The sequence below is a fragment of the Scyliorhinus canicula genome, chromosome 8 (genome assembly GCF_902713615.1).
Source record: "Scyliorhinus canicula chromosome 8, sScyCan1.1, whole genome shotgun sequence".
Lineage (NCBI taxonomy): Eukaryota > Metazoa > Chordata > Chondrichthyes > Carcharhiniformes > Scyliorhinidae > Scyliorhinus > Scyliorhinus canicula.
Genome location: NC_052153.1, coordinates 53093900 through 53115178, shown reverse-complemented (window position 1 = coordinate 53115178; position 21279 = coordinate 53093900). Strand labels below are relative to the sequence as shown.

Below are 21279 nucleotides of genomic sequence, written 5' to 3'. Positions count from 1 at the left end.
ATCATTTCAGTGGTACATACTTGTTAGAAAGCCTTGGTCCACTTGGCTAATGTGGTGCAGCTTTTATGTGTTAAAGCGCCTCAGTGTATGTATACACATTACAAAACAAAACTGACATTTTAGCATCTATTGATTGACAGTTTTGCCAATGATGCTTTTGCTAAGGAACTAGAGTTTCTAAGACTACAAGATGGGGTGGGGTAATTGTGATTCTATAAACACATTTATGCAGTTGAATATGTATTTCTGTTCACTTCCAGTAAATTACAAGTGTTTTTTCAATAATGTTAATGATTGTTTGTGTAGGTTGTCTTCGGAGAACTTTTCCAGTTGCCCTTACCCCCTCATATTGAGGTCATGTATACAACACTGTTGATCGAACTCTGCAAGCTGCAGCCTGGCTCTTTACCACAAGTGGTATCCTTTTGGCAATGTTAGTTATTTGAAAGAACCATTTACTCAATGCTAACAACTCAGGAGTAAGCATAAGAGGAGAGTATTTCCAATATCAAATGCCTTCCTGTCTGTTTAATAATGTTCATAAGTTATGTGGATTGTTTTCATTATTCTTTTTGGGTAGGTTTTCTCTTGACCCAAAAGCAGAGAAATGCTTTGAAATGCTTCTTGCTAGCTTTCCACTGCTTTTGGTTTTGACTCTTTGAACTGCTTGAGCTTCAAATCCTGTGAAGCACTTTGAGATGACTCTGAGGCATGATAAGTTGTCATACAAATGAAGCTCAATTGGACACTCTCCTTATTATAGGTCTCATTGAATGCTGGATTGCTGTATAGTATGAGGAACTTACTGGTACAAACACACACAAATCTGTTTTAAAAGTGGAAATTATTGACTCACTCGCCCGATAATAGCTGCTGAGAGTAATCTCTGTCTGCGATTGTGGGACCTTAAGTTTTCTCTTCACAAATTGGTACGCTTAGAATAAGCGTGTCTTGTCCATGCTGGCTCTCTACAAGAATAAGTCAGCTAGTCCCATTCCTCACCTTTTTTCCCCTAAGCCCTGCAAATGCTTTCTATTGAAATATTATTCAATTCCCCATTGAAAGCTACGACTGAATCTGCCTACACCAGAATCTCAGACAGTGCATCCCAGATCCTAGCCACCTGCTGCATGAAAAATTTCCCTTGTAATTGTCCTTTGTAATTGTAATTTTCTGATAAACATGTTTCATGTTTTGCTTAACTGGTAAATCTCAGCTTGCACAAGCCACGGAGATGCTATACATGCGAATCGATAGTATGAATACAATTTGCATAGACAGGTAACTGTCATCAGTTTAAATTTGTTTGTAAATGCAGTTTTAGGTGATCATTTCTGTTGTGCGTTGTAGGATTTCTGTCTAAAATGAAGATCAAGAATAGAAGTAATTGTTTTAGAACACTTCTATAACTAAGAAACTGTTCAAATTAATTCAAGGTAAAATGTATTTAACTCACTTGTCACAATCATTTTACAAACGGGACAATTGCTATCATTCTTTGTTCCTGTGTTCACATGTTTAAAATTAAGGATATTTCTGATGTTCTATTGATAAATGTCCACTGTGTGTAGTGTGGTACTGCACAACACGTACCAAAAATGTCCTAGTTTCAATCAGTCCAAAGATGTACAGGTTAGGTGGATTGGCTGTGCAAAATTGCTCCTCCGTGACCAAAGATTAGGTGGGTTACGGGCTGGAGGCGTGGGATTAAGTAGAGTGCTCTTTCCATAGGCCGGTGCAGGCTCGATTAATCAAATGGCCTCTTCCTGCACTGTAAATTCTATGATTCTATGATCTGTTCTGTGCTAGGTTGACTATTGTTGATCCATGGGGTTAGCGTGCTCGCTGTGTTTGGCCTCGAGTATCCTTGGATTAACGAGGAATAAATTAGTTTAAATTTCTGCATAAAAGCTTGGCTTCTGACTCCGGTGGAAGATGCATGTGTGTGCACATCAGTTGAGAATAGCATCAAAGTTGGCTATCATCCTTTGACACCTTCTATTAAATGGCCTTTTGGGTGCTTGACTACCCGCTTATGCAAGGCCTACTAGCATTAGTGGAACTGTAGCTGAATTGGCCACCTTTAAGTGAACAAAGAAAGCTGGGTATATGAACAATGACCCCTGTGGTGCACCCAGCCTGTACCATACAGTTAATACCTTGCCAATCACTATATATACACTCTCAGTGCACCCAAATCAATGGGAGAGAGGAAAGGCTAGGTAAAAACCAAGGAAAATTTGAAGAAGGAAAATATGGAAAATTCCTCCTTAACCCATCCAGCTGATCAGAAGTAGCCAGAGAGATCACTCGAACTCTGAATTCTCTAAAATAACTACTTGTATGTATTGATGCCTATCTTAGCCAGAAATGAAATGAAATGAAAATTGCTTATTGTCACAAGCAGCTCTCATGAATTGCCGTCCACCGCATGAACCAGCAGCCTATTCCAGGTCTGCTATTCCTGGGGGGGGGAGGAGAAAGAAAGAGGGGGAAATTACCTCCTGAGCTAACTTGGATCTGGCCTTAACCAAAGCTAGCCCATTTTATCTGGCAGTAGTTCAATGGCAGTCCGCTCGCTGTTTTACAAGAGAAATAAAGTAAACACTAACCAATTGTCTGGGTTTCCCATCTCCCTTAATTTAAAATAAATATTTATTCCTTTACCTGTGGTGATCTTTTTTGTTTTGTAATTAATTCTTATTTCTTACTTCACATTGAAGATATCATTTTAATTTAATTTATATTTGTTTATAATTAAGATGGTGTGAAATAACACCAGTGCTGAAACAAGACCCGCTCATTAGTCACAAATCTGTAATTGATTGGGTTGAGCATTAAAATAATTAAGTTGGAACATTATTTTACAGTTTAACATTATACTGCACAATCCACGTGAAGACAGTATCAGTTTGAAAGACGATCAACAGATGTTTTAAGAAACTTGTCTGGATATTGTTTGTTGCAACTGCCAAAAGTAAAATGGCATTGGGAGAGTGAAACCAGTTGCATTTGGATATTTGCCAGATCAGTTTTTCAGCAGGTTGGATTTGGCGCAGTGATATGTTTCCATTTTAAGGGTAAATTTGTCCATCTGTTTCATTTGGAACATTTTACTCCGAATAATCCAACACCATTCAGCATATAAATTGAGAGTATGGTATGGTTTTTCTCAAACTCCTAACTACTGTGAACTCAAATAAACAAGGGCACGATGAGGTTGCCAACTTCTTGTAATATCAATTTGTTGCATGCTGTGGTGAATTATAAACACTAATAATCCACACTGTATTGTACAACATGTGTTGAGCCTGTACCTTGTACTAGATCATGTGTAGTTACGCGGCTCTACCCATAGGGGGAGATGAGGAGCTTGTACTGGGCTCCACCCTTGGCTCCGCCCCCTAACCGGAAGTATAAAGGTTGCTGTTGTGAGCCTGCCTGCCAGTTCATCTAGAGTTCATCTCGTCACAGGCAGGCTCTGTTGTAAGACCATTAAAACCACTGTTCGCTTTTAACCACGTGTCGCGTGAATTGATGGTCTCATCAATTTGATCGTCTTAAGAAACAGTAAGGAATGACCATGGAATCAGCCCTCAAACCTGATCGACTGGAACTCAACCCACAGGATGCAGAGGCGAAAGAAATCTTTTCACACTGGCTCTGATGTTTTAAGGCCTACCTGGCTGAAGCAAGCACTACAGAAACTACGGAGGAGCAGAAACTCAGCCTACTGCACGCAAGGGTGAGCCATCGTATATCTACTCAACTTAATTGTACTGGCTCATATACAAAGGCCCTGGCCCTACTCGACAGAATGTACGTGAGGCCCGTCAATGAGGTCTACGCGCGCCACGTTTTTACTACTCACCGCCAGCGCCCCACAGAATCGCTAGAAGAATTCCTAAGAGACTTAAAAACCTTATCCCGGGACTGTAATTACCGAGCTGTAAATGCTGCAGAACATAGGGAACTCGCTGTCCGCGATGTATTTGTTGCAGGCCTCAGATCCAATTACGTGCGCCAGCGGTTGCTTGAGAAAGGGGCCCAAAACTTTGAAGACAATGTAGAACTCGCCACAACTATGGAGGTCTCGTTCCGCAGCCTCACCTCGTTCCCCGCGGACTCCGCGACCCTGTCATGGGCCCCTGACCAGCGACTACCCCAGGCCTGCGCCGCGCGACCACCCAGCCACTATGCTACTCCAGCCTGCCACCTTTGTGGCCAGCCCCAGCACCCGCGGCAGCACTGCCTGGCCCGCAACGCGGCCTGCAGCAGCTGCGGTCGCAAAGGACACTATGCCAGAGTATGTCTGGCGAAGAGAGCTCCAGCCTCAAACCCTCCTGCAGCCCGGAGCACTCGCTCCCTGAATTCGCAGGCCCCGTAACGCTGCGGCCTGTACTCCGACTCCGCCCCCAACCGCCACGTGCGACCTATGGGGGCCGCCATCTTGGCAACCCCCCACCACGCGGCCGGCCACGTGCGACTCATGGGGGCCGCCATCTTGGACGCCATCTTCCTTGCCGCCCACCACGTGCGATTCACGGGGGTGGCCATCTTGGGCTCCAAACTCAGCAACCCAGATCGAAGACTGCGACCTCAGCGGGCATTCACCACGGGGCAACTCCAGCACAGCTGATCGAGCCGCCGACTACCCACAACTCAGCGCGGTCACGTTGGACCAGTCGCGTCCGAAACACCTCCGCATCTCCATGATGACCGTTAAAATCAACGGGTACAGTACACCGTGCCTCTTTGACTCCGGGAGCACCGAGAGCTTCGTACACCCAGATCTGGTAAGACGCTGTTCGCTCCCTGTTTTTCCTGCACGGCAAACTATCTCCCTCGCTTTGGGCTCCCACTCTGTTCACCTCCAAGGGCGCACCGTCGCGACCCTAACAATCCAAGGCGCTAGCTACTCTAATTTTCAACTATACGTCCTGCCCAACTCTGCGCTCCACTCTTACTGGGACTCGACTTCCAGTGTAACCTCAAAAGTCTCACTCTCAGCTTCGGCGGACCCCTACTCACTATCTGCAGCCTAGCCACGCTGTGAATCCCCCCCCCCCCCCCACTCTTTGCCAATCTCACTCCGGACTGCAAACCCGTAGCCACTCGCAGCAGGCGGTACAGCCTGCAGGACAGGGTGTTTATCAGAACCGAGGTCCGGAGGCTCCTACGTGAGGGGATCATAGAGGCCAGTAACAGCCCCTGGAGAGCTCAGGTGGTGGTCGTCAAGACCGGGGAAAAATCCCGCATGGTCGTGGACTATAGTCAGACCATTAATCGGTTTACGCTCCTCGATGCGTACCCTCTCCCCAGGATTGCAGACATGGTGAATCAGATCGCCCAGTATCCTATTTTCTCCACGGTGGATCTGAAGTCTGCATACCACTAGCTCCCAATCCGCCCGGAGGACCGCCACTACACACCATTCGAGGCCGATGGCCGCCTCTTCCATTTCCTCCGGGTTCCCTTTGGCGTCACAAACGGGGTCTCAGTGTTCCAACAAGCAATGGACCGAATGGTGGACCAGTACGGGCTGCGGGCCACGTTTCGGTACTTGGATAACGTCACCATCTGCGGCTATGACCAGCAGGACCACGATGCCAACCTCCATCGATTTCTCCAGACGGCCCAGAAACTCAACCTCACTTACGACATGGAGAAATGCGTTTTCCGCACGACTAGGCTAGCCATCCTCGGCTATGTCGTGGAAAACGGAGTCCTGGGCTCTGACCCGGACCGTATGCGCCCCCTCTTAGAACTCCCTCTCCCTCATTGTCCCAGGGCCCTCAAACGGTGCTTGGGATTCTTTTCATACTATGCCCAGTGGGTCCCTCAATATGCGGACAAAGCCCGCCCACTATTTAAGGCCACACTTTTCCCCCTGTCGGCTGAGGCTCGCCAGGCCTTCAACTGCATCAAGGAGGACATCGCCAAAGCGGCCATGCAGGCGGTGGATGAACCCGTCCCTTTTCAGGTTGAGAGCGATGCCTCAGAGGTCGCCCTTGCAGCCACATTGAATCAGGCAGGGAGACCAGTCGCATTTTTCTCCCGAACCCTCTCCGCTTCAGAACTTCAACACTCCACGGTCGAAAAGGAAGCACAAGCCATTGTGGAGGCTGTACATCACTGGAGGCACTACCTCGCAGGTAGAAGGTTCATCCTCATCACCGACCAAAGATCGGTTGCCTTTATGTTTGACAACTCGCAAAGGGGCAAAATTAAAAATGATAAAATCATGAGGTGGAGGATCAAACTCTCCACCTACAAATACGATATCATGTATCGACCGGGAAGCTCAACGAGCCCCCAGATGCCCTGTCCTGCGGCACGTGCGCCAGCACGCAGAGCGACCGCCTAAAAGCCATCCACAATGACCTCTGCCACCCGAGTGTCACCCGGCTCGCCCACTACATCAAAGCCCAAAATCTACCTTTCTCCACTGAGGAGGTAAAAGCCATCACCAGGGATTGCCCAATCTCTACGGAGTGCAAACCGCACTTCTATAGACCAGGCAGGGCCCACCTGGTCAAGGCTTCTCGGCCCTTTGAACGCCTCGCCATCGATTTCAACGGGCCACTTCCCTCGAATAATCGGAATGTGTACTTCCTGAATGTCATCGACGAGTTCTCCCGCTTCCCTTATGCTATCCCGTGCCCCGATATGACCTCCCACACAGTCATTAGGGCCCTGCATAGTATCTTCACCCTGTTTGGTTTCCCCGGCTACGTACACAGCGACCGAGGTTCGTCCTTCATGAGCGACGAGCTGCGTCAGTACCTGCTCGACAAGGGCATCGCCTGGAGCAGGACTACCAGCTATAACCCCAGGGGGAATGGGCAGGTGGAGAGGGAGAATGCGACGGTCTGGAAGACCGTCCTACTGACCCTCCGGTCCAGGAATCTCCCGGTTTCCCATTGGCAGGAAGTCCTCCCTGACGTGCTCCACGTTATTAAGTCCCTCCTATGTACCGCCACCAACCAGACCCCTCACGAGCAGCTCTTTGCTTTTTCCAGGGGCACTACCACGGGGGCTTCGCTCCCAGCACGGTTGAAGACACCGGGCCCAGTACTCCTCCGGAAGCACGTCAGGGCACACAAAACTGACCCCCTCGTAGAGAAAGTGCTTCTACTACACTCAAACCCCCAATACGCCTTCATAGAGTACCCTGACGGCCGTCAGGACACTGTATCCCTCCGGGACCTAGCGCCGGCAGGATCGAATCCCACCACTACCACCGCCGAGGTACCCCTCACACTACACCCCGCCCAACTCGTCACGCCCCGCACCTACCAAGTCGCTACACATGTTCCGCGCCCACAAGCTTCCAGCGCCCCCAGCCCCCAGTCGAACCAGACGGGTACGAAGCTCGGACAGAATCACCCCCGGAGTCCGCCATCGTACCCCAACGAACCGTGATCGTCCAGCCACCAGAAGAGGCTGCAACCCCGGTGCTCCGCCGATCACAACGGACAACTCGACCACCAGACAGACTCAATTTGTAAGCCATCACCCCCGCCGGACTTGATTTTTTCACAGGGGGTGAATGTGGTGAATTATAAACACTAATAATCCACACTGTATTGTACAACATGTGTTGAGCCTGTACCTTGTACTAGATCATGTGTAGTTGCGCGGCTCTACCCATAGGGGGAGATGCGGAGCTTGTACTGGGCTCCACCCTTGGCTCCGCCCCCTAACCGGAAGTATAAAGGTTGCTGTTGTGAGCCTGCCTGCCAGTTCATCTAGAGTTCATCTCGTCACAGACAGGCTCTGTTGAAAGACGATTAAAACCACTGTTCGCTTCTAACCACGTGTCGTGTGAATTGATGGTCTCATCACATGCATATTTGTTTTTTTCATTTACTGGCATCTGATAAAAGAGGCTTGTTTCAATTTTTACTCCTAACTGAACGACTAACAGCACTTTAAGACACTGAGGCCATCAGAAGCATAGGAAATAGAAGCAGGAGGAGGCCTTTCAGCCCTTCGAGCCTGCTTTGCCATTCATTATGATCATGGCTGATCAAGTTCAATACCGTGATCCTGCCTTCTTTCCCCCCCCGCCCCATATCCCCTTTTATTTAACAAACATTTCAGCACGTAACAGCCCCCCCCCCCCCCCCCCAACCAACAACCATACCCCGCCACCATAGCTTATACACACAATTTCCAAGTCCCTCCATCTCCTCTCACAGATCCCGCCTGAACTAAACTAACTCATCCTACCCCCTCATTCACTAACCCCCTCCCCCCTCTTATTGTATCTGCTAACAGTTTGTTTTTCCCGAAGAAATTGCGAAATGGCTGCCACCTCCGGATCCAAGGAGGCAAAGGCCAAAACGCCAGCCTCTCTCGTCCTCTGGATTCACGGGTCTTCCAACACTCCAAAGATCGCCGCGCCACCCTTGTTTTTAGCACCGTGGACATGACATCCGCAAATCCCTGCCAGAATCTCCTAAACTTTGGACATGCCCAGAACATGTGGACTTGGTTTGTGGGCCCTCCTGCACGCCTTGCACTCCTGTCCTCTACCCCAAAAAACCTGCTCATCCGGACCACCACCATGTGTGCCTGGTGAACCACCTTGAATTGTATCAGGCTGAGCCTGGCACATGATGAGGACGTGTTAACTCTGCTCAGAGCATCTTCCCACATACCTGCCTCTAGCTCCTTACCCAGCTCATCTTCCCACTTACGCTTCACCTCCCCTACCTGGGTTCCCTCCCACTCCATAAGCTCTTTAGAAATTTCCGAGACCGTCCCCTCCCCCACCCCCGTTTTCAAAACTACCTTATCCTGTATCCCCTGTGGCGGTAGAAAGGTCGAAACCTGTCTTTGCACAAAGTCCCTCACCTGCAGATTCTAAACCCATTCCCACTAGGCAATTCAAACTCCTCCTATAAATCCAAACAAGGAAAGCTCCCATCAATAAACAGATCCCCCAGCCTCTCGATACCTGCCCTCTGCCACCTCCGAAACCTCCCATCCGATGTCCTCAGGACAAATCGGCGGTTGCCACAAATTGAAGCCCATACCGATGCTCCCTCCACTCCCATATGGTTCCACCACTGCCCCCAAACTCTCAGAGCCGCCACCCCCACTGTGGAGTACCGGGCCAGTGAGAGCCCCCCTATATCCCTTGACCCTTTTAGCCCCAAGAGCTACATTTAATTCCTTCTTGAAATTACACAACCGTTTGGTCTCAATTGCTACCTGTGGTAGCGAATTCCACAGATTCACCACACTCTGGGTGAAGAAATTTCTCCTCACTTCAGTCCTAAAAGATTGAACCTTATACCCAAACTATGACCCCTAGTTCTGGACTCCCCACCGTCAGGAACATTCTGTCTGAATCTACCCTGTCTATTCCTGTTAGAATTTGTAAGTTTCTATGAGATCCCCTCTCACTCTTCTAAACTTCAATGAATATAATCCGATATATACATTACAGCGGTGATTAAAGTGGTGATGTTTGTCACTCGTGCCATAATTTCAGCATTTTATGTGCTGTGGATTCGTACATTTTCAGGTAAATTTTTGTAAATCAGGTAGATTCATGAAACAGAGTGAGCAATGAGAAATATCTAAAGCTCTATTCATTATCACATCAGAGAGAGAGCGAGCAATGGGTGTTACCCACAGCTCTATTAACATAAATCTTAAATAAAATGGTGTCCCAGATGCTGTAATAATAACTTGGTTCATTTTCCAAGAGGCCAAATCCCAGTATATCATCTTTTTCACTTAACTCTGAAAAAGTTTTCTATTTTGATAATTGGACGACATCCTTTTGAAAGTCACGATTGAATCTCCTATTGCTCATTGATTTCGAAATAAGCTGCCAGTAAATTAAAGAATCAGATATATATGCAATAAATTGATATTGAAAGGAAGTTGGCAGCCTTATTGTGTCCAACTTTACCCGAGTTTACAGTAGTTAGAGCTTGGGGGAAAAAACACACAATATCCTCAATTTATTTTTGTGCTGGCTGATGCTTGGTTATTCTATGTAAAAATGAACCATTTGTACAAATTTATCCTTAAAATGGAAACGTATCATTACATTAAATTCAATCTTGCTGAAAAACTGAAATGGCAAATATCCAAATGCCACCAGTTTCAATTTCCCACAACATTTTAGTTCTTGGCAGTTACAACAAGCAATATCCAGACAAGTTTCTTATAATAACATCTGTAGATTGTCTTCCAAACTGAAATAGTCTTCAAGTGGATTATGCAGTATTATATTAAGCTGTAAAATAATATTCAACGTAATTATTTTAATCCTCAGCCCAATAAATTTCTGATTCGCAACTAATGAGCGGCCCTTGCACTGGTGTCCTTTCACGCCATCCTGATTATAAACAAATGTCAATGTGATGTAATCGATTAGAATTAATTACAAAACAAAAAAGATCACCAAGTGAAGGAATTATATTTACAAAACTGAAAGTTGATGAGGAACCTACATCAATTGTTTAGCTTTTACTTATTTTCATTTGGGGAAAAAGCAAGCTGAAAGCTATTGAGCCATTGCCAGATGGACGTGATGGTCATGGGCGAGCCTTGTTACAAAGCTGCATAAATTGTCATTGCTCTGGGACAGTAATCTTATGGCGATTATCGTTTCGTTAAATCACCTTACTAGAAAATGGAACATTTTGAATTATTACAAGGCTGTTTACTCTAATCATCTTTGCTTTTGCAACAAGTTGGGAATTGTTTGCCATGCTGTAAGCAGAGAGAGAATGTCTGGGAAAAGCTAGCTTATTACCTTGAAAAAGCAGGCTGTTCAATTTGTTACCAATTAAAAAATTTTTGCCTCGTCCCACAAGCAGTTTTTTAAACAATTTTATTGAGGTATTTTAGCCATATAGAAAAAGTGACATTATACAGTACAAAAACAAAAAGAAGTCCAGACACAATTTACAAATTAAACATAGTACAAACCACAGCTCTGTTCACATACGGACCTGCCTCAATATTCCCCTACTCTACTCTACCCTAGGCCCCCCCCTCCCCTCCCCCCCTCGCTGACGCTTACTCCTCTGCGAAGAAGTCAATAAATGGCTGCCAACTTCGAGCGAACCTCTCAAGGCGAACTTGACTTGAAAGCTCGCCATGTCCGATAGCCATACCTCAGCCCTCGGGGGGCTTTGAGTCCCTCCATGCTAACAGTATTCGTCGCTGGGCTACCAGGGAAGCCTCTCTCTCTTCCTGGACTCCCTGGTCCTCCGAAACCCCAAAGATTGCAACCTCCGGGCTCATTACCACCCCAGTTTTCAATACCCGAGACATGACATCTGCGAATCCCTGCCAATACTCCCTCAGTTTAGGGCACGACCAGAACATGTGTACATGGTTAGCCGGCCCTGCAGCACATCTAGCACACTTGTCCTCCAGCCCGAAGAAACTGCTCATCCGGGCCACCGTCATGTGGGCCCCAGGGAACATGGACGGGGGGGGATATCGACTGTGGAGGAGGGCGGGGATTGTGAGGATGGGGGATCTGTTCCTGGAAGGGAGCTTTCCGAGCATGAGGGCGCTGGAGGAGAAGTTTGGGCTGGCGAGAGGAAACGACTTTAGATACTTGCAGGTGAGGGATTTTGTACGCAGACTGGTGCCGTCCTTCCCACGTCTCCTGGGTCCGGCTGAGCCTGGCGCATGTTGCGGTCGTGTTTACTCTGCTCAGGGCTTCTGCCCAAATATCATCCTCCAGCTCCACCCCTGAGCTCCTCCTTCCACTTAAGCTTAAGGTCCTCGGTCTGCATATCCTCAGCTCTCATTAGCTCCTTGAGTGCCGTCTGAAACTCTACCCTCTCCCCTAGAAACTACCCTGTCCTGCCTCCCCTTCGGCAGGAGACGTGGGAAGGACGGCACCAGTCTGCGTACAAAATCCCTCACCTGCAAGTATCTAAAGTCGTTCCCTCTCGCCAGCCCAAACTTCTCCTCCAGCGCCCTCATGCTCGGAAAGCTCCCTTCCAGGAACAGATCCCCCATCCTCACAATCCGCGCCCTCCTCCACAGTCGATATCCCCCCCGTCCATGTTCCCCGGGGCAAAACGGTGGTTGCCGCAGATTGGGGTCCACACCGATGCTCTTACCTCCCCTACATGCCTCCTCCACTGGCCCCAGATCCGAAGAGCCGCCGCCACTATCGGGCTGGTGGAGTACCATGCCGGCGAAAGCGGCAGAGGCGCCGTGACCAGGGCTGCCAAGCTAGTGCCCCTGCACGAAGCAGCCTCCATCCGCTCCCAAACCTACCACGCACCCACCATCCATTTCCTTATCATCGCTATGTTGACCGCCCAGTAATAGTTGCTGAACTTCGGCAATGCCAGCCCTCCTTCTCTGTTCCTTTCAATCTTCACCCTCGGGGACTTCCCTGCCCATACAAATCCCAGAATAATTTTATTCAGCCTCTTAAAGAAGGACCGCGGGATAAAGATGGGGAGACACTGAAAAACAAACAAGAACCGCGGGAGAATCGTCATCTTAACAGTCTGCACCCTCCCCGCCAATGACAGCGGGAGCGCATCCCACCTCCGGACCTCCTTCTTCACTCGTTCCACCATTCGGGATAGGTTGAGCTTATGCAACCTGCCCCAGTCCCCTGCCACCTGAATCCCCAAATATCGGAAACTCTCCCCCCACTAGCCTGAAAGGCAACCCCTTCAGCCTACTCTCCTGACCCCTCGCCTGAATTACAAACAACTCGCTCTTAGCCATGTTCAGTTTGTATCCGGAGAACCGGCCAAATTCCCTCAGGGTTGCCATAATACCGTCCATCCCCATTGGGTCCAATACATATAACAGCAGATCTCCGTGCAATTGCCAGCGGCTCTATGGCCAGCGCAAACAGCAGTGGGGAGAGAGGGCAGCCCTGTCTTGTCCCACGGTGCAGTCTAAAGTAGTCCGATGTCGTCCTGTTCGTCCTTACACTTGCCTCCGGGGCCTGATACAATAGCCTAACCCAGTCGATGAACCCGCCTCGAACCGTCCTAGTACCTCCCACAGATAATCCCACTCGACCCGTTCAAAAGCCTTTTCAGCATCCATGGCTACCACTATCTCTACCTCCCTACTCTCCGGAGGCATCATAATCACGTTGAGCAGCTTTCTTATGTTGGCCACCAGCTGCCTCCCCTTTACAAACCCGGTTTGGTCCTCCACAATTACATCCGGTACACAGTCCTCAATTCTGGTCGCCAAAATCTTGGCCAGTAACTTGGCGTCTACGTTGATCAAAGAGATAGGTCTGTATGACCCACAGGCCTCCGGGCCCTTATCCCTCTGTCTCTTGCCTCGTTAAAGACCCTGACCAGCAGCGGCTCCACTATCCAGGCAAATGTTTTGTAAAACTCCACCGGATACCCGTCCGGCCCTGGGGCTTTACCCAACTGCATGACCTTCAGGCCTCACAATAACTCTTCGCCCCCCATTCCTGGTCTCCTGGGTGGTTCCGAAGTGTATAGCTTCCTATAAAAGTCCCAAAAGACCTTGTTCAGCTCTGCTGGATCACCCACTAGATTACCTTCCCCATCCACTACCCTCCCTATTTCCCTAGCTGCTTCCCTCTTCCTCAGTTGCTGCGCAAGCATTCTACTGGCCTTCTCCCCATGCTCATAAATCACGCCTTTTACCTTTCTAAGCTGCTCTACAGCCTTGCCTGTAGTCAGCATCCCAAACTCGGCCTGCAGCCTCTGTCGTTTCCTGAGTAACTCTGGCCTCGGGGATTCCGTGTAACTCCTGTCCATCCGTAGAATTACCTCCATCAGTCGGTTCGTCTCTGCCCTGTCTGTCTTGTCCCTGTACGCCCAGATTGAAATCAGCTCCCCTCTCACCACTGCCTTCAGTGCCTCCCAGAGCACCGCTGCCGAGACTCCTCCAGTATTGTTCACCTGCAGGTAAATCTGCATGCATTTCCTCAGCCTCTCACACACCGCCTCGTCCGCGAGTAGTCCACCTTCCAGCCTCCATGATGGGTGCTGAAAGCTGTCCTTACAAAACTGCAGGTCTACCCAGTGCGGAGCATGGTCCGATATGGCAATTGCCAAATATTCTGCCCCACCATTCCGGCCAACAGGTCCCTACTCACAACAAAGTAGTCAATTCGGCAATACACCTTGTGGACGTGGGAATAGTACGAGAACTCCCTCGCCGTCGGCCGGCTAAATCTCCACGGACCTGCTCCCCCCATTTGCTCCATGAACCCTCTCAGTTCCTTTGCCATTGCTGGCAACCTGCCCGTTCTTGAGCATGACCAGTCCAGGCTCGGGTCCAGGACTGTATTAAAGTCCCCGCCCATGATCAACTTCCACGAGTCCAAGTCGGGGATCTTCCCTAGCATCCTCCTAATAAAATCCACATTGTCCCAATTAGGGGCATACACACTGATCAGGACTACTCTCACCCCTTTGAGCTTACCCCTCACCATAACGAACCTGCCACCCCCATCCACGACTGTGCCCTCCGCCTCAAATTGTACCCTTTTATTAATCCGGAACGCAACCCCCCTCGTCTTAGAATCCAGCCCCGAATGAAAGACCTGACTGACCCAGCCCTTCCTTAACCTAACCTGGTCTGCCACTTTCAGGTGCGTCACCTGCAGCAAGACTATGTCCGCCTTCAGAACCTGCAGATGCGCAAACACACACGCCGTCTTCACTGGCCCGTTTAACCCTCTAACATTCCAGATGATCAGCCTGATTGGGGGGCACTCCCCCCGCCTTTGCCGATCAGCCATCCCCTTTCCTTGGCCAGCCCCCCAGCCATGTGTCGCGCTTCCTCTGGCCTGTCTCCTGGCCGGCTCCACCCATGACCTCCTCACTGTTACCATGCCCAGTTTCCATCCCCGTCAGCAGAACAACTCCCCCCTCCCCCTTATGGACACCCCCCACCTCGGCTCCCGTTGACTAGCTGCACTCAGCTAGCCTGGTGCTCCCAGCCTCGGCGCCAGCCCGTCTCCCGCCCATTGTTCCCAGTTCCCACAAGCAGTTTTGATGGGATGTCTGCCTTGCCATTTCTGTTGGAGTTGGTACAATGAGGTCTGATGTCTGAAATGTTTCCATCAATATTAGGGATAGATTACACAGCAGTTCTCCATTCAAGCATCATGCCCTAAGAGAGCATTTGCGATCCTCGACCCTTTGGATTGGTCCATGATTACACTTGGCAAAATACTGCAGAAGTTTGCTGTTGCCTTCTGCAGTGTGGCTGACTAGGAAACACTCTGCTGTAACCACCTGCCATCAGATGTATTGGAATGATTAACAGGCTGATCAAAACCAGTTTCGCCATGTTAAGAACACCTCCCCTGGCAATCAAGTCCTGAAGTGCGACTTGAACCCAGAGTTTCTGGCCCAGAGTTAGGGGCACTACCCACTGCATTACAAGACCTCCAGTCCACAGTAATACAACAGGAAAGTAACAACATGCATTTTTTTTGTTACATTATCACACTTCAAAGCACCTTTCCTCCCAGTGTGTTTCCCGATATCGTCTAACCTCCATTACCCCAACTGTTGTTAACCTATGTTTCAAATGTTCCTTTCCAGATTTATCAACTGGTTTTCTCATCATTTGAGTAACTTTCAATTCAGATGGAGCTGGGATGATTGGTAAGTATTGAGGTTCTGTAGTTATTTTGACGGCAGATTAGCAGTAACTGAACATATTTACAATATTGAATCTGGTGCCTTTTGAAATTTTGTGTAAAAGGGCCGCACTGATGTTTGAGCCAGAGTATTTGGTGCAGCAAGGTAGCACTAGGTTTGATTTCATTATTCTGAGGTTCAAATCAGACCGAGGCCACCAGGAGAGATATCATCCTGACTGACCAAGGCAGGAGTGGAGGAAGGTAGGGCTTAAATCATTGCCTAACAGCTCTTCACACCACCTGGTGACTATCCAGTGCATAGCAGGAACCTGGAAATCTAGTTACTTGTTTATCCATTCGGCTGCAGTTTGTGTATGGCCCCTTGAAATCGAAGTAAAGAGAAGGAAATTTAAATATTCATAATTAAAGATATATTGTCCTGGTGTCTTTCACCATCAGGCTGTCTGAGTTAACTGATCTCCTCAGATTGATGCTGGTTGAAAGTGGCTTTGGTGTGGAAAATTAATATGGGTTCCCATTCCTGATAACGAATTAGTCACATTTGCTGGAATTGCCTTTGGACACGAGTCGAAGGAGAAGAGGATTGTATTGGTTGTGATGTGTCCTGCTGTGATATGAGGTCCTGCATCATTGGATAGTATGCCTCTGCTTCTTTGGAAGAGAATTCCAAAGTCCGATAATCCTTTGAGAGAAAATAAATCCTCCTCATCTTTCATTAAGCTGTGCTCCTTAGTTCTAGATTCCCCCATGAGGAAGAACATCTTTTTAGCTTCAATAAAGGGCTGGTTTAGCACAGGGCTAAATCGCTGGCTTTTAAAGCAGACCAAGGCAGGCCAGCAGCACGGTTCAATTCCCGTACCAGCCTCCCTGAACAGGCGCCGGAATGTGGCGGCTAGGGGCTTTTCACAGTATCTTCATTTGAAGCCTACTTGTGACAATAAGCGATTTTCATTTCATTTTCATTTCATTTCATGTGTCAAATTTCCTCAGAATCTTGTATGTTTCAATGAGATCACCTCTTAATCTTCTAACTCCACTGAGCACAGATACAACTTACACAACCTTTCCCCATAAGACAACTCTTCCATCCCAGGAGGCAGTCTTGTTTGCCCTTTTTGAACTGCTTCCAATGCAAATATATCCTTACTTAAATATGATGTGGAGATGTCAGCGTTGGACTGGGGTGAGCACAGTAAGAAGTCTTACAACACCAGGTTAAAGTCCAACAGGTTTGTTTCAAACGCTAGCTTTCGGAGCACTACTCCATTCACCTGAGGAAGGAGCAGGGCTCCGAAAGCTAGCGTTTGAAACAAACCTGTTGGACTTTAACCTGGTGTTGTAAGACTTCTTACTGTGCTTACTTAAATAAGGCGACCAAAATTGTACGGAGTACTCTAGATGTGGTCTCACCAATGCCCTGTATAATTGCAGCACAACTTCTTTACTTTATTCTCTACCTCCTTGCATAGAGGCCAACATTCAATTTACCTTCTTAATCACTTGTACCTCCATGCTAACTTTTTGTGTCTGAAGGCTACAGAATCCCTCTGTACTGCAGCATTCTGCAATCTCACAATTTAAATAATATTTTGATTTTCTATTCTTGACAAAGTGGGCAACCTCATTTTCCAACATTATACTCCCACCTGCCAAATGTTTGCCCACTCTCACTCGGTTAGCTTATCTATAACCTAGGGGCTTTTCACAGTAACTTCATTGAAGCCTACTTGTGACAATAAGCTATTATTATTATGATGATTTTGCAGACTCTTTATTCGCTTCACAACCTGCTTTCCTACCTATCTTTGTGTAATCAGCAAATTTGGCAATAATATAGTCTGCCCCTTCATCCAATTCATTTAGCATAGATCATAAATACAATAAGTTTGTAGTTGGTTCCTGAAAATCATGACCTGTGAACAAGTTGAAATACTATATATACTGTACACTCCTAGTTGAAATAACTTTCAAAATAAAATAAATCATTAAATATAAAAGAAATACTGTATAAATCCACATTAGATAATGTTAAGTCCAATGCGTAATCTGCAGACTCTAATGAGTTGTTTGGTAGGTTTTTTTCACTCCCTCCGATGCTGTGACTTTCCCTCTGCGTTCCCAACAATGTTTGATATCTTCAGGGATGCTTTGAGGACAAGCCTATAGAATTTCAGTGGAGGTGGCTTTGAGAGATTAGCACCTTGACGCTGGGCTTCCTCGCTGACTTTAAAATGGCCTCTGTGCCTCATCTGCTGCAGAGTTAAACAAGGGCCAGACTTAGGGTCTCCAAAATTAATCAGAAGATTGCCTGAAAGGTAAGTACTGCACCCTGTATTTTTCACCCGAACAAGTCCTGAGACAAGGAAAGCAATTTTACCTTTGTAAAATAGCAAATATCTCTCTCTCGCAAACTTTAAAATGGCCTCCCTGGCTCATCCACTGTAAAGCTGCACATCAGGCACACCTGGGGCTCTGAAAAAAATCAGCTTGCTGAGTCAAGAAATTGGCCTTTTCAACTTCTTCCTTGCGGAAAAAAAACTTGGTTTTGACATTCTTTCTTGAGAACTTTGCTTCAGCATTAAAAATAAATCTCAGCTTCCTCCAATGCAAATGAACACCTCTTATCGCACTAGCTTCAAAATGGCACTGATCGGGGGTCATGGGTCCAGGTGTCACATCAACGTGAGGCAACACAACATATGCAACAACAACGCAAAATGGCATGCAATAGCATTAAATGGAAAATGATGATCAACATGATCAGGAATACCAGCTGTAAAGACTGTATGACTTTAAAGTAAAATGACATAAAGTGGGGCAATTTAAAGCAAGGGCTTGTTATAATTTAGACCCTAGTATTGATCCCTCTGGCATTCTACTGGTTACAATTTGCTTATTGCGTTGAGACTTGCAGCTCTTGTGTGCATTCTTGAAGTATCCCTGTACATGAATATGGTTTTTAAGTGTCTTGATGAGGGGGTATAGTCTGTCTATATTGATCCACTACACTGTGAATAGTGGAGTCTGGGGTCATCTTCATTGATCAAGTGGGTGTATAAGGTGTGGAAAATGCAGGATTTTAGATATTGGATTATAAACATTGGGCAATTTAAAAGCCTGAGGTTAGAGCGTCTATAACTGCAGTAGTCATGTTTTTTAAAATACTTTTAAAATACGGGCTAAATTGCCCGTAGTGTCCTAGAAAAAGTAAGGTTAAGGGGGAGTTGTTGGGTTACGGGTATAGGGTGGATACGTGGGTTTGAGTAGGGTGATCATGGCTCGGCGCAACATGAAGGGCCTGTCCTGTGCTGTACTGTTCTATGTTCTATGTTCTACTTTTATTTTGCAAGACCAGAAAGCTTTTAGGAGTCAGAAGGTAAAATTGACCAGTGTAAAAACAACCTGGGCTATCTGGGGAGTTCATTTATTTTTAGCTTGGGGAGATGATATCATTGTTGGGTGAAGCTACGCTATTCAGACATTTTGAGAAAATGTTTGGAGTTAAGTTCAGATTTGACTAACCTTTTAGACCACAAGTAAGGTCTTTTGCTCACAGTATGATAGTTTAAAAAAAAAGAGTAATAGAGCGTGATCTACAGGCCACGACGCAACCAATGGAAGCACAGCGTGGCCAGTAGATGCCGAGTGAAGCCTCCTGTGGGCTGCCCGTCAGCCACGACATCTCGCGGAATCTACCCAAGTCCCGCGAGGCGTTGGGAACTGGACCCCACCCACAATAGGCGGGACCAAGCCACGCTCGCATAGGTAGGCCGTAAACCTAATTAAGGCATACTTAGCTGGTATCAAGGCTGAAACAAACCAGTTGAAACAGTGTTTTGAAGACATACAGCCAGAGTCTGCAGGGGTTCCAAAAGGAGCCAAATCTGTTCTGGAAAGCAAGTATAATTTGCCATTGTGGTATAGCATGGATTGAAAGCTGTATTTTTCTCCTTTTTTTATTGTTTAATTGGGAATAGAGATAGTAATTAAGTGTGTATGATATTTTCTGCATTGAGTAGTATTATTTAAGGGATAATCGTAAACTGTGTTTGGGTGTGGTTAAAGAGTTTAATCATAATAAAGAATTTTATTTTAAAATACCAAATCTCTATTTCTCCGTACAGTCGCTCCTGCAGCAAAGTATTTTTTCCGCACAGTCTTACAAAATAAAATAAAATATTGGAGTTTCAGTTCAGTATCCTAGCCACTGTTGGGGTCTGGTTTGGGATCGTAATAAATGGGCAAGCACTAAAGTGGAAGTGGGAGAGCAAACCTTTTACCATTATTGTTCACATATTGTGGAACCTCGGTCAACACAAATAAGCCTGAATTTTGCAACAGTAGTGATGTCAAAAGCTGTCAGCCATTTGTCGTCTTTACTCCTCTGAAACTGACAGCGACTTCTGAAGTTCATACACAAGCAGTTAAATGCAGAAATCAAAATGTTGCTGTCATGATTCATCGTTATGCTTATAGTCTTGTGTAAAAAGTTGCACCCTGTTGAATGTGGTCGATCCAGTTTTTAACAGCACACTGTTCAGAATTACGGCTCAACAACCTCAGTAGCCCAGAAGGAGTAATTGTATAATTGTTGAATGTCCGATTTCTTAATTATGCGGTATTTTGTATTTTACTATTCTATTTTTTTCTAAAGTTGACAACATTTTTGCTTCGACTCTAATCCTATATGTATGCCCCAATCATTTATTTTGCTATCAAACGAAAATGAAAAATAACAGAGATTAAGTGGTTTTACTTTGCTGCTTGATGACATCACTGTTGCTGGACACCAGGCGATCTCCTTATTTTGGTGCCAGATTCAAATTGACATTGGAAATGGGGAAAACCATGCCACAGTGACCCATCGCTACATTGCTGACTGCAGAATCTAATCCACAACATTTTAATGGTTGCTCCCATTAGTCTTTGTGCCCTTCTTCAGAATTTATTCACTGAAATGAACACCTGGCCACCAAATTCAAGCAGGACAAATCAATGAATAAGAGATAAATTTGAATATGACCGAGCTCCACAAGCTAAATCTTGGGGCTGCCTGTCCCTTGGTCACAGTTTGGCTGACCCTGTTCTAAAACATGTTTCTGGACTTTATTCCAGGGTACAGGAATAAAAGAATGACTAGGGTAAGAGTAGGGCCAGTCAAGGACAGTGGTGGGAAGTTGTGTGTGGAGGCTGAGGAGATAAGCAAGATACTAAATGAATACTTTTCGTCAGTATTCACTCAGGAAAAAGATAATGTTGTGGAGGAGAATGCTGAGACCCAGGCTATTAGAATAGATGGCATTGAGGTGCGTAGGGAAGAAGTGTTGGCAATTCTGGACAAGGTGAAAATAGATAAGTCCCCGGGGCCTGATGGGATTTATCCTAGGATTCTCTGGGAAGCCAGGGAAGAGATTGCTGAGCCGTTGGCTTTGATTTTTATGTCATCATTGGCTACAGGAATAGTGCCAGAGGACTGGAGGATAGCAAATGTGGTCCCTTTGTTCAAGAAGGGGAGTAGAGATAACCCCTGTAACTATAGGCCGGTGAGCCTCACGTCTGTTGTGGGTAAAGTCTTGGAGAGGATTATAAGAGATACGATTTGTAATCATCTAGATAGGAATAATATGATTAGGGATAGTCAGCATGGTTTT

The 21279-nt window shown here is 46.8% G+C and overlaps 1 protein-coding gene across 3 annotated transcripts in view; it reads left to right on the top strand.

Moving 5' to 3' along the window:
- Positions 1 to 21279, top strand: part of LOC119970257 (nuclear cap-binding protein subunit 1) — a 106801-nt gene that overhangs the window by 57588 nt on the left and 27934 nt on the right. For all 3 annotated transcript variants that reach the window (XM_038804581.1, XM_038804583.1, XM_038804582.1), the window contains 3 exons: positions 307 to 417; positions 1217 to 1281; positions 15567 to 15629. In XM_038804581.1, the coding sequence (XP_038660509.1) occupies positions 307 to 417; positions 1217 to 1281; positions 15567 to 15629 (239 nt within the window). The remainder of the gene's footprint in view (positions 1 to 306; positions 418 to 1216; positions 1282 to 15566; positions 15630 to 21279) is intronic.